Source organism: Gobius niger (genome assembly GCF_951799975.1).
Source record: "Gobius niger genome assembly, chromosome: 1".
NCBI classification, from domain to species: domain Eukaryota; kingdom Metazoa; phylum Chordata; class Actinopteri; order Gobiiformes; family Gobiidae; genus Gobius; species Gobius niger.
The window spans coordinates 4,334,407-4,348,521 of NC_136852.1; the positions used below are offsets into that span (position 1 = coordinate 4,334,407).

The 14,115-nt window shown below is 38.6% G+C and overlaps 1 protein-coding gene across 1 annotated transcript in view; it reads left to right on the top strand.

Annotated features, from left to right (window-relative positions):
• The window catches only part of LOC306966731 (neurobeachin-like), a 684,825-nt gene that overhangs the window by 446,751 nt on the left and 223,959 nt on the right, over positions 1 to 14,115 (top strand). The window contains exon 38 of the mRNA XM_079561544.1: positions 5,907 to 6,062. Within this exon, the coding sequence (XP_079417670.1) occupies positions 5,907 to 6,062 (156 nt within the window). The remainder of the gene's footprint in view (positions 1 to 5,906; positions 6,063 to 14,115) is intronic.

Sequence of the window (14,115 nt, forward strand, 5' to 3'; positions counted from 1 at the left end):
AATAAAGGATTATCTTATCTTAGAGTAATTTAAACCATTTTGCATTTAAAATAACTTATATTTGAGCAGTATAAGCTACGCGGCGGCGGAGTGATCTGCTAGAAAGTAGTCCCTCAAAATGCGATCATTCATGTGATGCAGGTCAGTTATATTCCAAAAATTATTCGACACAGACATTTATATCGTTAGTCTGGCGTTATAAGTCAGTGTTTCCCAACCAGGTGTACGGGGACCCCTGGGGGTACTCGAGGACCAAGCATGGGGTACTTGGAACTATTTCAGATTGAAAAAAGGGGAAAATGTAACATCATTTTTTATAGGAAAAGCTATATTTTTCTGCTTTGGGAGAATTGTAGGTTTATTTTAACTGCAACATTGTCCTTTTTCTGACAAATACCACTTTTAAGTAATTACTTTTTGAATAAACTTGAGGTAAACACCCTTGAGGCAGGGGGTACATGGTTGACCACTGAAAGGCCAAAGGGGTACGAAAGACAAAAAACGTTGGGAACCACCGTTATAAGTGATTTGCCTCAGGTGCTCTGTGGAGCGGGTCAGACTGTTTTTAATGCAGGCTAGCTGATACCATAGAAATGCGCTAGCCTTGCATTAGCCTAGCACCACGAAACTCTTCAAAGAACTGCATGAATTACAAAAACAAAATATCTCCAGAAATCAGCAACACTCAACTAGGAAATGAGGCCCTATGTCAAAAATCCTGAAATATCCCTTTAATAGAGTTGTGTAACATATTTGTCACAGGGTAATTTTATTCACCTATTATTGCAGGTATTTTTTTGGCCTTTTTTCATCACTAGACTCTACATTATTGTCTTCCTTCGTCAAATCGAACGAGCCGCTTCCTTCTTTGTGCCTCTGCCGCTCACAGCTCGCCCTCACCCCCCTCACACTCTCGCTCTGACAGCGTTACAGCAGTCGTGTTGTTTTGCAGCTGCACCTCTCTGCCTCCTCGTACGTTACCCAGAATGCTTCGGTGTAACCTCTGCTCGCGCGTCGATGAAAGCAGATTTGAGGAGTTTTTTTCCCCCCGTTGACAACGACGGAGCGTGACCTCTCGCGATGAGACGGCGATGTTTCCGCGGCAGAGCGGGATTAAAGAGTGAGAGGAACACGTGTGAGGCAGGTGCCAGACGAGCAGCGCTTCACACAAACTCTTTCAGATGTGCTAATCCTTTAATAGAGACACATTTCCACTCACGCTATTTTTAACTGCGCAGTGTCGACACGGCTGATGCTTTGGCTCGGGTGGAAGAACAATCGGTCTTTTAACCGTAGTTCAATCCCAGCCCCAACAAAGATAATGACCGTAATGTTCCCACAAAAATACCCCTTGAGGAATCGAACCCTGGCCTTCTTGTTGTGAGGAAGGTGTGGCGACCATTCCCTCTCAAAAAAAAAAAAAACATTGGACATTCCTGCCGCCCCCGCATGAGTTTTGTGTGGTTTTAAGATATTTTAGCAGCATGTTTGGCTCCTGAGACCTGGCAACCCTGCACCAGGAGTCATACTGTCATTGTTTTCTTGGGCAGGACACTTAACAGCACCTTGCTTGTGTGAGTGATGTGACTGTACAGCAGGGGTGGGCAAGTTTCCTTGGCGGAGGGACGACTTTCTTTAATGTAAATAGACCGAGGGCCGAAGCCGCTGATTATTAGCCCAAAGTAAAGCACAGCACTGGAAAAAAGACCATCTTAAATGAGATAAATGACTTAAAATTGCTGGAATTAAAGTTATTTTATGTTGAATTTGACTCGGTTTGAACTAATCCAAGATACAAATGCTATAGCGCCAATGGAACAAGAATAAAACCCACTTGAAATCAGACAAATAATTGTATTTCACTTGAAATGACACAAAAATTATCTGAATTAAGAGAGTAGCTACTACTAGAGGTTTTATCTCATCTAAGAACAAACCAAATCTACTCAAACCTTCGATTTAATCTGTTAATTCAAGTAGATTTATGTCATATTTACCTTAAAACGATTATTCTTTTCCTGTGCACTTCTTTCAAATGCCAGTGTTGTACATAATATAAGACCTAATTGGGTGTATTGACAGTATTTCTACTTTTTTTTCTCCCATTTAACTCTAATAATGTTAAAAGTACTCTCTGATTAGTGTAATAATGTTTTCCAAAATCATCTTGAGGGCCAGAGGTTCTGCGCTGAAGAGCCGGATTTCCGGAAAGCCCTTCTTAGTTTGCAAAATGAGGAGAGCAGAAACAGAATTTTCAAAAGTCAAGATCAAGCTCCTCCCCCTCCTCCTGACTGGACCTGACAGGCCGGTCCACAGGAAAAGCTCGTCTCATTGGTCAACCTGGGAGGATACTAGACTCTGATTAGTTGCTGAGATCTGGGAAGAATGGACCTTACATACAAATATTAAATATATATTATTACTTACTTTGCATCAAAATGCAAGACCAGGTGGTTGATTTTGGACATTTTATAACATTTGTAAAACATGAAGACTTCCAGACTATCACTTTGACAAGCGCTGAATTATGAATATAGTTTTCTACTAAATAAAGAAACAAAGACATGGAGAGGAGCAAAGTGATTCAACAGCCCATAAATACATAAATAACGACTGCCGTTTTTTTCTTCTGTTGAACAATCTGCTGTGAGAAAAAAATCTATATGGACCCGATTTACACTTGACTTTATTTATGTTTGATAAATAAGTTTATATTTCACCAAAAAATGCCTAAAAAGAGTGGAAAATTTTGTTTCCCAAAAGATTCTATTTTCCCCCTTGGTGAAGCCACGCCCCCTTCTATGACGCGATGTCGTCTGTCTATGTAAACCAGGGATCTGACTTCTCCACTGAGCTGATCGGCGACCGGCCTGGCCCGATTGCGGTCAGATTGGAGCAGCATGTAACTGCTGTCAGATAAACAAAGAGTAACTGTGCGTGTTGTCCCTGCCCCGGAAGCGAACTGTCCGGCTGCTGAACACTAAAAAACAACAACACATCATATTATGTTAGCGCCTTCTTATGGACTAGTGCCGTTGGAGAGTTAATTTTAGTGGCTGGATCAGCGTTGAGAATGTGTGTTGTGTCATGAGACAGAAGACTTGCTACAGGAGTTGCTACAGCTAATGCTAGCGTTGATCGATCATATGAATTAAAGAAATAAGCACCAATAAAGTCACCATTGGCTGCATGTAAAGCAGCTTTTAAAGTTGTGCCGTGCTTTATTGAATGTAACATTTATTACACAATTCTCATTGAGCTGTAGCACATTGTGATATAGTATCATATAGCATAGCATAATCACAAAAAATCATATATATATATTTTTTTTTTTGCAAAGCAGACTTGCGTTATTTCAGGCCGCTGGGATTATTTTCCCTTCGCTTTTCACGTGCCACGGCTCATGCTTTTTCCCGACATAATAACAAACGGCGCTGTGTGATGATGTCATCAGGCCGCGCTGCTCAGTTTACCTGCGCAGGTGTGAGGGCTGGCCAGCAGGGGGCAGGTGTGAAACAGAGACTTCTCTTTAATCGAGGCAAACTTGAAATCATTTGTACTTTTATGACTGTTCAGAAAACAGAAAATATCATCATAGTGTTTTGATTAATAAATAAATAAAATAAAGACTTTTTTTAAAGGCAACAAATAATCGTTTGATTAATCGTGATTTCAATTATGACAAAAATAATCGTGATTATTATTTTTTCAATAACCGAGCTGCCCTACATGAGAGCTTATCAGCATCTGTTAAAGAGTTTCCGGTGGATTTGAGCTTAGACACTGGGGCAGACCCTGGTGTAGACCATGGGTGTTTAGGTAAAGATCCATAGGACATCACAGTTAACCCCAGAACAGTATTGGGTCTGAAAGCACCTTGAGCTAATCGAGGCTAACTGCTAACAACAACAAACCAGTCAAAGATTAATCAGAAATAGTAGAGTAAGAAAATACATCTACAAATTCAACACTTAGGAATACATTTAATTGTGCCATTAAACAGCTTTAAGAGGCCGCCAGGGTTTATATAAGGAAACAATGACTTGAATATTTCCCTTTTTTCTTGTGGAGGGACTTACCTTCTCTGTCTGCTCTTTGTTTAATGGTTTGTAGAAGTGGGTCTGCAGCCTCCTCAGAGCCCTGTGCTCAGATCTCTTATCTTCCCCCACAGTAACACTCGGCAGTCGACTGTTTCAGCTCTGACCCCGAGTCCGCGCTAAAGCAGCAGCAGCAGCAGCAGCTCATCTGGAGTTCAGTCATGTGGAATACGCTCCGACACTTTCTGTGGAGTAGACACTGTATCTACACAAACCCGCTCTTACTGTCCATGGAGGCGATGATGAAACAGTCCTGCTGAAGTGTGTTACAAATGTATTAACTAAACAATGGTAGAATGTGTTTCTCAAAGTAACAACAACCCTTTTTCATGGCGTCTTAAAGCAGTACTAACGTGTTTACCTTAATAAATCCTTTCCGTAGTCCCTCTGGGGGTAATACAAGTGTTAATGGGATGATTGGGGGGTCTTTCATCTCCCCCTGGTGTCTCTGGCCAGAAAACCATAATTGCAACTTCCCTGCACCGGGTCGGAGGCGCAATACACACTAATGGAATCATGAAGAAGAAGCTAACAGGCTAACGGGCAAAGCTAACTGCGGGCTAGCGCCACTTAAACAGTATTTACAGCCAAGTTTGAGTGAAAAAAATGATCTCCATTGTGTAATTGGATGAACAATATCCCTCTGTGCCTTTGTCTTTTCTGTCAGTGTAGTATTTACTCTCACAGACAATTAATGAGTAAGAAAAGACACGTGCTACGACACCTGCAGTGGCGCTTATTAAATACTTATTAATGCCACAATTACAAAAGATCCATACTTGTTTCCCCTTATGGTTTTTTAACCCATTTGGAAATAGTTTTTGTGCAAAATTGGGTAAATAATAAGAAAGAAGTGTAGAAAATGTCATCCAGTTCAACATGATTTGGACCATATTTTTTGTATTGTAGGTAAATGAAACTGACCACTGATATGATGATGAAGGTTAATGCCAATACTTTTAGAGACTTAGGTGGCACCATTAAGCAATTAAGTTTGGAGCTTTTGGGTTTGCCCGTCCATTTTTCAAAGTTGTTTGTTTTTCTACAGAGTGTGCTCCGATTAGTATAAATGTTGTTATTTCTTAGATAAAAGTGTCCTTTTGCAAGTCTGTAAACCATCCTGACCAGTCGTTGATACGCTAGCATGCCGTTAAAGAGGGGGTATTATGCTTTTTTCAGTCACATAGCACCAGTCTATATCACACTACAATGATGACCACATCTTCTGTTGGTCTGTAAATGCAGTAAATTAGAATAACTGCCTTGTATAAAATGTCTCTCTCAAAATGGCTGTAGTGAATGTCTTGAAATAGGCCTCTGTCTCTTTAAGAACCTCTGAGCCTTTCAGACACGCCCCCTCCACACGCTGTCTGTGGCATCAGTGGGGAGGGGGTTCTGCTGAGGAGCAGTGGTTGGTTACTCGGCTGGTGACGAAAGCTCGGAGGCGTCTCCAGGAGGTGGGGGCGTTCCTAGGAGGACTCAGGCAAACCCATCCCTAAAATGGCCGCCATCAGAGTTTTTACAGATTACTCAAAAATACGTGAATGTGCCAAGGCAACACTTCAGGCGTGTTTTAATGAGGGAATGACATAATAACATGATGGAAAGCTTGAAAAAGTCGATTTTGCATAATACCCCCCCTTTAACTAAAAATGGCGGCCTATATGTTGTGTTTACTATAGTTAATTCTCCTCGCTGCCAGCAGAGGGCGCCCCAAGCCACATACAACACATGTCCATAAACCCTTAAACACATGTAAAATGACGAAACCCGAATCATCCACGCCTCTCCGCTGTTCTCTGGTCACAGCTCCAGCGCGGGCCGAGGTGCTGGTGAGGCTGAGTAAGATCGAGCGTCGTCCGCCGCCGCCGCCCCCAGAGCGCAGCCCGGAGCCGGACCTGGTTCTGGAGGGAGAGGACGACGACTCGAGCGTCCTGGACGACCGAGAGCTGGACACTGTGGGAGGTGAGTCTGGACCGTGAGGAAGAGTGTGTGTGGCCTGTGCTCCTAGTGGTGTGATGAAGGTACTGCATCCTCACGCAGACCTTTAGCTGCCAGAGATGCAGAGATAAAAATACAAGTCATGAACAAATGGACTTTTTGGTTTGGAGCCTTTTACAGACGGCGTCTCTGGAATCGCCCATATATGCTCATGTTTGAAAACAGTTAAGGGGGAAAACAATTTGGAGAAAAATCTAAACTTTCTTTCATTTTTCAAAAACTACTTTAACCTCTTAACCCCTGCCTGAACTGAGCACTTTTTCTCCAGTTTGGCTTTACCCAAATCTAAAAGCTTCTTGAAAAAAGCATCAATATAGTGACGGAAACGAGGACGAAAACACAACAAAAATGTGACATAAAAAAGCCACAACTATGCAACAAAAACACCACCAAAAAAAAGTGACAAAAGCGCGTAAAAAAAAACGGGACAAGAATTAATATGGCAAAAAAAAAAAACATGACTAAAAAGCAACGGAAAAAGCAACAAAATAACGACAAAAAGGTACAAAACATGACAAAAAAACTACGAAAACACATGAATCAAAGTGACAAAAACGCGTCAAAAATGTGACAGAAACGTGGCGACATCATGACAAAAGAGTTACGATCAGTTTAGTAGGCCTTAGCTTTCAAATTAGACATTACCCTTTACCCATTACCCCCTCCGGTTGAAAAGCTTTTAGATTTGGGTAAAGCCAACCTGTAGAAAATGCACTCGGTCAATAAGGGGGGGATAATAGGTTAACAAATGCTGAATTATGAATATATTTTCCTACTAAATACATAAATAACGGAGAATGCTAACTTGATGCTTCATGTTAGCATCGAGCTAATGCTAATGGATAGCTAGCGCGAGCTACAACTGCCGTTTTTTCACTTCTACTGAACAATCTGCAGTGAGAAAATATCCATATGAGCCCGATTTACACTTGACTATTTATGTGAGGTAAAAACAATTCATATTCCACCAGAGAATGGCTAAAAATAGTGGATAATTGTGTTTCTTTAAAGATTCTATTATCCCCCTCGGCGAAGCCACGCCCCCTTCTATGACGCGATGCCGTCTGTATCTATAAATGTGGAGTAGAAAGTCATTTAAGTTATTTATCCTTTAAACGCAGTGGAGTAAAAGTTACAAGTTCTCTACACAAACACGGCTCAAGCAAAATACAGCTCCTAAAAACTCGACTTAAAGTAAATTTACTTAATTATAGACCATCTTAACCCCTTAACTCCCACCTGAACCGAGCACATTTTCTCCAGTTTGGCTTTACCCCAGTCCAAAAGCATCTGGAAATAAGGTGTGAAAATAGCAACAAAACTGAGACGAAAACAATGATGGAAATGTGACAAAAAAGTGAGAAAACATTGACAAAAAAGTGACGAAAAATGTATGAAAAAGTGGCAAAAATGTCACAAAAAATTGACGAAAAATTACAAAAATGTGACAAAATGTTACAAAAAATATGATAAAAATTTGACAAGAAAATTACAAAAAATGACAAAATAAAGACTAAAAAATGACAAAAATGTGATTTAAAAAATGACGAAAAAATGTGACAAAAATGTGATAAAAAAATGACAAAAAATGACAAAAAATGACCAAAAAAAAATGACAAAAAAGTTACAAAAAAAACGCCCAACAAAAAAATTATGGGAAAAAAATCTGATGACGTGAGAAAAAAGATCCTTTCGGTTCAGGCGGGAGTGAAGAGGTTAGACTAATATTATTGCCCGACTTTTTATGCAGTCTTGAGTATATTGCAGTATATTGGCTACTGCAGTTAAACGCACCAACACTGCAACAAAATGACTGCAGGTCATTTTGATCATAGACATTTCAACAGATGTGTTGCAAATGAGCTGCTGTACAAACTAGAAACATAAAGCCTTTGTTGTCAGTTTAAACCTTTATTGTAAAGATTACCGACAAAACAGTGATAATCCATGTCGTTACTGCAGAATCGTATGCTAATGTGTTCGTTTGAAGTGGCTTAAGTGTATTAGCTGCGTGTGTGTGTGTGTGTGTGCATGTGTGTGTGTGTGTGTGTGTGTGTGTGTGCATGTGTGTGTGTGCATGTGTGTCGTCTGGGGCAGGGGCTAAACCAGGCCACTGCTGAGCTCACAAAAATCCCCGCAGCAGCAGAGCACATGACCGGCCCCGCCCCGTCATCCTCTGCCTCCTCTTCCTCACAGTCCGCCATTGAAAAACTTCACAAAGATTTCAGACTTCAAAGAGACATTAGAGACATTACTTTCAAACATATTTTACTTTACTGTCAAACCCCTTTACTCACTCACACATTTAGCCAAAATAAATTTAAAGAGATCATTCTCCAAAATAAATCAAACTGCGATTGTTCTGGGAGTGCTTGAAATGATCACACAGGCCTCACAGCTTCATGAAAATACGTTCAAATGTAGGAAAATACAACGAAATGTCTAAAATATACCTCTGAGAAATACTGTAAACACAAATACCCAAATAAATGATGCTTAAATGTGATTAATTAATTACAAAGACCATGATTAAGTAGTGAAAAGGCCTTATTTGGTGTAAAAATGGCTGAAAATGTCTATACCATACGGCCCCAGATCTGTAGAGAATAAACTCCAGAGTATGTCAAAAAAAAAGTCTTTATAGTGACAAAGTTACATTAAACATATACGTTTGTTAACCTCTTAACTCCCGCCTGAACCGAGAGGATCTTTTTCCTCACGTCATCAGATTTTTTTTCCATCATTTTTTTGTTGGGTGTTCAACTCATTTTTGTAACTTTTTAGTAATTTTTTAGTAATTTTTTAGTAATTTTTTAGTAATTTTTTGTAATTTTTTGTAATTTTTTAGTCATTTTTTGTCATATTTTTGTAAATTTTTTATCACATTTTTATCATTTTTTGTCATTTTTTTTGTCATTTTTGTCATTTTTTTGTCAATTTTTTATAATTTTTTTATCACATTTTTATTTTTGTTTGTTACATTTTTAATCAATTTTTTGTCATTTTTTGTCACATTTTGTCACATTTTTGTAATTTTTTCATCAATTTTTTGTCACTTTTTTGACACATTTCCATCATTGTTTTCGTCTCAGTTTTGTCGCTATTTTCACAGCTTTTTTGCAGAAGCTTTTGGACTGGGGGTAAAGCCAAACTGGAGAAAATGTGCTCGGTTCAGGTGGGAGTTAAGGGGTTAAGTGTGACGTCATGACTTCCACTTCCGGGTCCTAGCATACCGGCTAATATGCAAGAATTTTTTTTTTTAAAACTCAATATTTCTGAAACTCAACAGAGAGTTACTGAACCCACTTATTTCTCAGACTCATTAGCCAAAAATGCCGCACCTACTGCTAAAACAGTAATATTTACTAATGTACCTCCGGGGTTAGCGTAGCTGCTGCGCCGTTAGCATTTATCTCCGCTAACCGGATGTAGTGATTGCAGTAAATATTACTTTTATAGCAGTAGGTTCAGCTTTTTGGCTGATGGGCCTGATAAATAAGTATGTTCAGTAACTCTCTGTTGAGTTTCAGAAATATTGATTGTGGTATTGAAGAGTTTTTTGTAGTTTCTCGCACATCTGCGAACCCGAAGTCGAGCTGTAACGTCACCGCTTAACAAACATATGGTCAACTAAACATTACTAGAATAATACGTTTGAAAGAACTGAGTAACAAACGATGGAGACCGGTCGTATCAGTTTTGTCAGTTATGATGGTATTTGTGAACATCAGGTGTAAAATGACTAAATAACCAACTCACCACTTACATACTGACCTTTGACATTGTTATATTTGGATCAATTATTGAACTTTCTCGTATTTCTGTGGACCACGGTCTCGTCCAGGGGTGTCCACATACAGAAAAATATACAAATGAGGGGCCGCACTCAGTAGAGGTCAGATATATAACTTCACCTTTATTAAAGTTAGCGAATTCACTAAAATTTAAATTAAAGATAACTATGCTTTTATTGAATATGCTTAAAGTAAAAAAAAAAAAAAAAAACAGCTTTCATCACAGCTTTCTTTTAATGGATTCTCATTTATTTTTAACAAAAGAAAAAAGGTAATCCACAGCGAAACAACACAATTACTCACCAGCACAGACTGAAATGTATAGCAACTTAAAGGGTGCTATAACTATATGGAGTTTGGCCCGCGGGCCGTAGTTTGGACACCCCTGGTCCAGTCGTATGTAGGATGATGTGTGAACATTATCCTCCACGACATAACGCCTTATGGAGGAACTTCTTAATACAGATGTGGTCATGCTGCTTGTATTACAGATGTATAACTGAAATAATGTGCAGTATCTGAAATCTTTATACCTCGTGACAATATATGTTTGACGTGGAAAGTAGCTACAAACTCTTCCCAGGTCGAATGCTGCAAATTATAAGGTCTATATCACTGAAAAATGTGATTGTAAAAGGAAAACATGGTTGAGTGTGAATGGGTATGAAAATGATATACTTGAACTTATGGTAGTTTTATAAATGTAATGTATAATTGTTGTTTTAGCTGAGTTCCCAATGGAAAAACAAATATGAAATACACGAGTACAGAGAGTATTGAATATAGGAGTAGATGAACATGAGCTTCAGCTTCAGTCGACTCCTTTGAGCTTCCATTACTGTGGAATGATATGACGTCTGTAACATGAATGCAAACAGCTCAAATAAACTAAACTGAACTAAACTAAACTAAACTAAACTAGGTGATGCAATATCTGTATTGCAAGAAGCCACAATATATCGCAATATCACTAAGGTCTTCATCTGACTGAGAGAGAACAAACCCGGCCAAAAACAAACCAAATATAAGATGAAATACTGTTAGTTTGAGTAGGTTTTGTTGCAGTACATTACCCACATAAATACAGCCTGTGTGATTATTTGTATACGTGGTTGAAACATTTTCGTGGCGCTCCAGCCGTGACCAGACCGCACATACTGTATCTTTACGCTGCACTTAAATCGCTCACTTTGTTTTCAGCGCTCACTTTGTTTTCAACGCTCACTCTTGGGTTCCTGAGGTCGTCTTTGTGGACTTTACTTGTGTCTGGAGCGAGAGTTGGGTCTGTCGAAGGATTCTCTCCTCTCTGTGTCTTTATGTTCTGGATGTTTTTGTGATTGGAGTAAATCTCAGGCTTAAACATGGACTTTCTCTGGAGCAGACAATAAACTCATACATGTTCAACTTCACTGCACTGCAACGACGTCACCACATTTTTCACAATTATAAAATAAATGTATGCAATATTGCGATACTGCCTAAAGGCCCGGAGAGATTATTAGTATTTTTTGTTTACAAGCAACACAGTGAATGTGGGTTTTTGTTGTTTTACACATTTACACATTTACACCATTAGACTGACATGGCTCATCTTTCTTTCTTTCTTTCTTTCTTTCTTTCTTTCTTTCTTTCTTTCTTTCTTTCTTTCTTTCTTTCTTTCTTTCTTTCTTTCTTTCTTTCTTTCTTTCTTTCTTTCTTTTTCCTTTCCTCTGTTTCTTTCTTTCTTTCCTCTGTTTCTTTCCTTTTTCTTTCTCTTCTTCCCTCTGTTTCTTTCCTTCTTTCTTTCTTTCTTATTTCTTTCTTTTCTTTTCCTTTCCTCTGTTTCTTTCTTTCTTTCCTCTGTTTCTTTCCTTTTTCTTTCCCTTCTTTCCTCTGTTTCTTTCTTTCTTTCCTCAGTTTCTTTCTTTCTTTCCTCTGTTTCTTTCTTTCTTTGTTTCTTTCTTTCTTTCTTTTTCCTTTCCTCTGTTTCTTTCTTTCTTTCCTCTGTTTCTTTCCTTCTTTCTTTCTTTCTTTCTTTCTTTGTTTCTTTCTTTCTTTCTTTTTCCTTTCCTCTGTTTCTTTCTTTCTTTCCTCTGTTTCTTTCCTTCTTTCTTTCTTTTTTCTTTCTTTCTTTCTTTCTTTCTTTCTTTCTTTCTTTCTTTCTTTCCTTTCCCTTTCCTCTGTTTCTTTCCTTTTTCTTTCTCTTCTTCCCTCTGTTTCTTTCCTTCTTTCTTTCTTTCTTTCTTTCTTTCTTTCTTTCTTATTTCTTTCTTTTCTTTTCCTTTCCTCTGTTTCTTTCCTTTGTCCAACTGTTTCTTTCCTTTCTCTCTTTCCTTCTTTCTTTCCTTCTTTGCATTCCTCTATTTCTTTCTTTCCTTTGTTTCTTTCCTTTTTCTTTCTCTTCTTTCCTCTGCTTCTTTCCTTCTTTCTTTCCTTCTTTTCATTCCTCTATTCCTTTCCTTTCCTTCCTTTGTTTCTTTCCTTTCTCTCTTTTCCTTCCTTTCTTTCGTGTTTCTCTTTCCTTTCCACTGTTTCTTTCCTTTCTCTCTTTCCTTCTTTCTTTCCTTCTTTCTTTCCTTCTTTTCATTCCTCTATTTCTTTCCTTTCCTTCTTTCTCTTCTTTCCTCTGTTTCTTTCCTTTCTCTCTTTTCCTTCTTTTCTTTCCTGTTTATTTAGTTATTTATTCATGAATTCACCACAGAAACAGTCACAGAACGATAACTCAAGATACAAGTCCTTCACATATATTTTCCATTATTTTTTGCACAAGGACTTCAATGAAATAATCAGTATCTGCTTCTTCAAAACTAAACTTACTCCACGACTAGAAAACTCGTAAAATAGTTTAAATGGAGAGAGCTGGAAATGCCCATAATGAGGTGGACTCCCATAATCCTTCCCCCAGCATAAGAAACTGCACTATCTGGATATCTATATTAAGTCTTAAATCTTAAATCTTAAATCTTAAGTCTTAAATCTTAAATCCATAATTGCAGTTCTCTCTCCGCACCGCATCGACTCGCTCCATTATCAGCCCGCTGCGTATTTGCATTTTTATTGAAATTAGCCGCGTCCCGGTGCTAAGCCGTAACGTTCTGAAGGGGAAGCCGTCATTAATTTGATTATTGCAGTGTAAACAGAGTAGATCCCGGGGGATTACGGGGCCTAAATCTGAGAAACATGACCCCTCCCCCCCCAACCCCCCAGCGCTGGACCTGGAGTCATGACGAGGAAGACTGTAATATACACAAGAAGAAGAAGAAGAAGAAGAAGAAGAAGATGTGACTTATTTAAATGACTTATAATTATCTGCTGCTGCTGACAGGAAGTGACATAGACAGAGGTAAAGGTCCACAGTTTGACTCATTTCCCATTGACTTGACACGGTCGGCACGGCAACAGTTTAAAAAGGTTTGCCTCTATATATACAGACGGCATTTTGGAAAACACAAATTTTCACTCTTTTTTATCTATTTCCTGGTGCATTGTAAACTTATTTATCACATAAATAAAGTCAAGTGTAAATTGGGCCCATATGGATATTTTCTTATAGCAGATTAGCATTAGCCCGATGCTAACATGGAGCTTCCTGTTAGCATAGATACAGACGGCATCTCTGGAATCGCCCATATATGGTCATGTTTGAAAACAGTAAAGGGGGAAAACAATTTTGAAAAAATCTAAACTTTCTCTAATTATTTAAAAACTAGGCCTACTTTAACAAATGCTGAATTCTGAATAGTTTTCTACACTGAAAGAAATGGGAAAGGCCGTCTGTTAAATTGACCAAATTTTATTTTGCTACGTCTACTCTATTGTAACGTGTTCTGTGTTTCAGCACGTTAGTTTTGTGTTGAACCGACACAAAGGGCGATAAAATGCGCATACACCTTAGATACGTGTCAGCTCAACATGAACAGTCCATGTTACAGTAACGCAATTCATTTTCCCGCCGAAGACTACAGAGGCGGGCTTTTGCAATGCATCATGGGAAGAAGACAGCCGGAGACTGCGGTCTTGACAATCAGCAGCAGCAAAAAATAGGAATAATAACCATCAAAAGTTGGTAAGTACACATTTATGAGAGCTACATACTTTTGTTTTTAGTAGATAAAGGAATGTTGTATTTTTTGTATTATTATTAATGTCAAAGAAGCGTTCGGCCGGAAAAAGTGGCTTCTGCCAATGATGAATCATCATACGCCATTACTGAAAATTTTCAAATGAAAATTTCATATTTAACA